Genomic DNA, 2,074 nt, shown 5'->3' on the forward strand with positions numbered 1-2,074 from the left:
CAGAAATCATTCTAATATGCTGATTTGCTGCTCAAGAAACATTTCTGATTATTATCAATGTTGAAAACAGCTGAGTAGAATTTTTTCAGGATTCACAGATGAATAGAAAGTTTCATCAGAACAGCATTTATCTGAAATCTTTTGTAACATTATATATGTGTTCATAATTGTTTTACGAAATTATATTTGATTTTTACGAGTTAATTTAGACAATGCACGTTTTTTTATAGACATTTATTTCCTTGCGTTGACAAATTTAAATGCGCTGCATTATTTTGCTCATTGTGCCCTCCTGTGGCCTCGGTAGACAAGACAAAATTTCCCTTAAAACCTATTTAATCTGCATATAAAACATTAATTTTTATTTGTTGCTTGTCTCAATAAATTGGGTTAATTTAAAAACAGTGGTGAAATGTAAAAAAAATGTTTCTATTGCTCTTTGTTTTAAAAAAGGTTATAAAAATGTCAATAATTATCTATACCGAACGATATGAAACATTGTATCGTTGATAAATATTTTAGCTATATATTGCCCAGCCCTAGACAAAGTCTTTTTATTTCAGATAATCTTTGGATCTTTCTATTCATCAAAGAATACTGAAAAAATTTACTCAACTGTTTTAAATATAGATAATAATAATAATCAGAAATGTTTCTTGAGCAGCAAATCAGCATATTACATGATTTCTGAAGATCATGTGACACTGAAGACTGGAGTAATGATGCTGAAAATACAGCTGCGCATCACAGAAATACATTACAGTTTAACAGATATTCACATAGAAAACAGCTGTTTTAAATAGTAAAAATATTTCACAATATTACTGTTTTTGCTGTATTTTGGATCAAATAAATGCAGGCTTGGTGAGCAGAAGAGACTTCTTTAAAAAACATTAAAAATCTTTTGACTGGTAGTGTACATGAGCTGCTGTTTAATAAGGGAACGTGTCTCAGTGTTTGTGCTCGCTCGTACCTTCCTCTTCGGCGCGTCTCCGGTCTCTCGCGGGGACGACAGCGATGGGAACTTGTCTCTGGGCAGCAGCTTCATTCCCAGCTGAGCTCGAATCTTACTGCACAAACATGAGCGTGAGTTCAGTTCAGAGCCACAGATCAAACAGCAGACACTAAGCCAGATCTTACTTGGTTTCCTCCATGCTGTAGTTCAGAGGATCCGCCTCCGAGTCGGCTTCTGTGAGGCCATTGGTTGAGCTGGTGGGGGCGGGCCCTGGAGGGGAAACAAGCTCCTCCCCTTCTTTCAATGCTTGTGTGAGCTCCTCCTCTGTAACCACTGACAGAACACACTCATGAATATTCATATCTTTTAAGCTACTCATAAGGTATTGCATGACAGCATATTAAAGGTTTAAAATATAGAAGTTGAATGCTGATAAACTGACACCTGTGGTGTCACCTGATAGGTGTTTGCAGGAATTATTCCAATTAAATATATATATATATATACACACACAAACACATATACATGCGTGTAACCTTTATCATTTTACAAACAGTTACAGATTAATGAACTATAAGTCTTTGCAAAAAAAAATTTAATTATGAATTAGTACATACATATTTTTCCATTAACTAATTTTTTTTCTATTTGATTTTGTTACCTGAAACGAAATAAACGTTAACTGAAAATAAAATGAGTTTGTTTTTTATATTTTATTTCAGCTAGTTGCCAAGGCAACATTTCTCATTTTTAATTTAAGTACTAAAATACTAAAACGAAAAAAATACCTAAACTAAAAAGTGAATAGAAACTATATGGACATAAAATAAAAAACTACTAAAAATGCCAAAAAAAAAAAAAAATTACTAAAACCTGAAAATTAAAGTGAAAACAAACAATAAAAATAAAATTTTATTCAAAATATTAAAAAAATTAGAATATTGATTATATATTATAAAATTATATTTTATAAAATTATATGTGACCATGGAGCACAGTCATAAGGGTAAATTTTTTGAAATTGAGATTTATGCATCATCTGAAATATTCTAAATATTGAGAAAATCATCTTTAAAGTTGTCCAAATGAAGTTCTTAGCAATGCATATTACTAATCAAA

At 31.3% G+C, this 2,074-nt stretch overlaps 1 protein-coding gene across 1 annotated transcript in view; it reads right to left on the reverse strand.

Annotated features, from left to right (window-relative positions):
• cfap410 (cilia and flagella associated protein 410) overlaps nt 1–2,074 on the reverse strand; it is a 3,503-nt gene that overhangs the window by 639 nt on the left and 790 nt on the right. The window contains exons 3-4 of the mRNA XM_016504220.1: nt 1,141–1,288; nt 974–1,070 (exon numbers count right to left, since the gene is read on the reverse strand). Of these exons, the coding sequence (XP_016359706.1) occupies nt 974–1,070; nt 1,141–1,288 (245 nt within the window). The remainder of the gene's footprint in view (nt 1–973; nt 1,071–1,140; nt 1,289–2,074) is intronic.

This window comes from Sinocyclocheilus anshuiensis, unplaced genomic scaffold (genome assembly GCF_001515605.1).
Source record: "Sinocyclocheilus anshuiensis isolate Anshui unplaced genomic scaffold, SAMN03320099.WGS_v1.1 scaffold250, whole genome shotgun sequence".
Lineage (NCBI taxonomy): Eukaryota > Metazoa > Chordata > Actinopteri > Cypriniformes > Cyprinidae > Sinocyclocheilus > Sinocyclocheilus anshuiensis.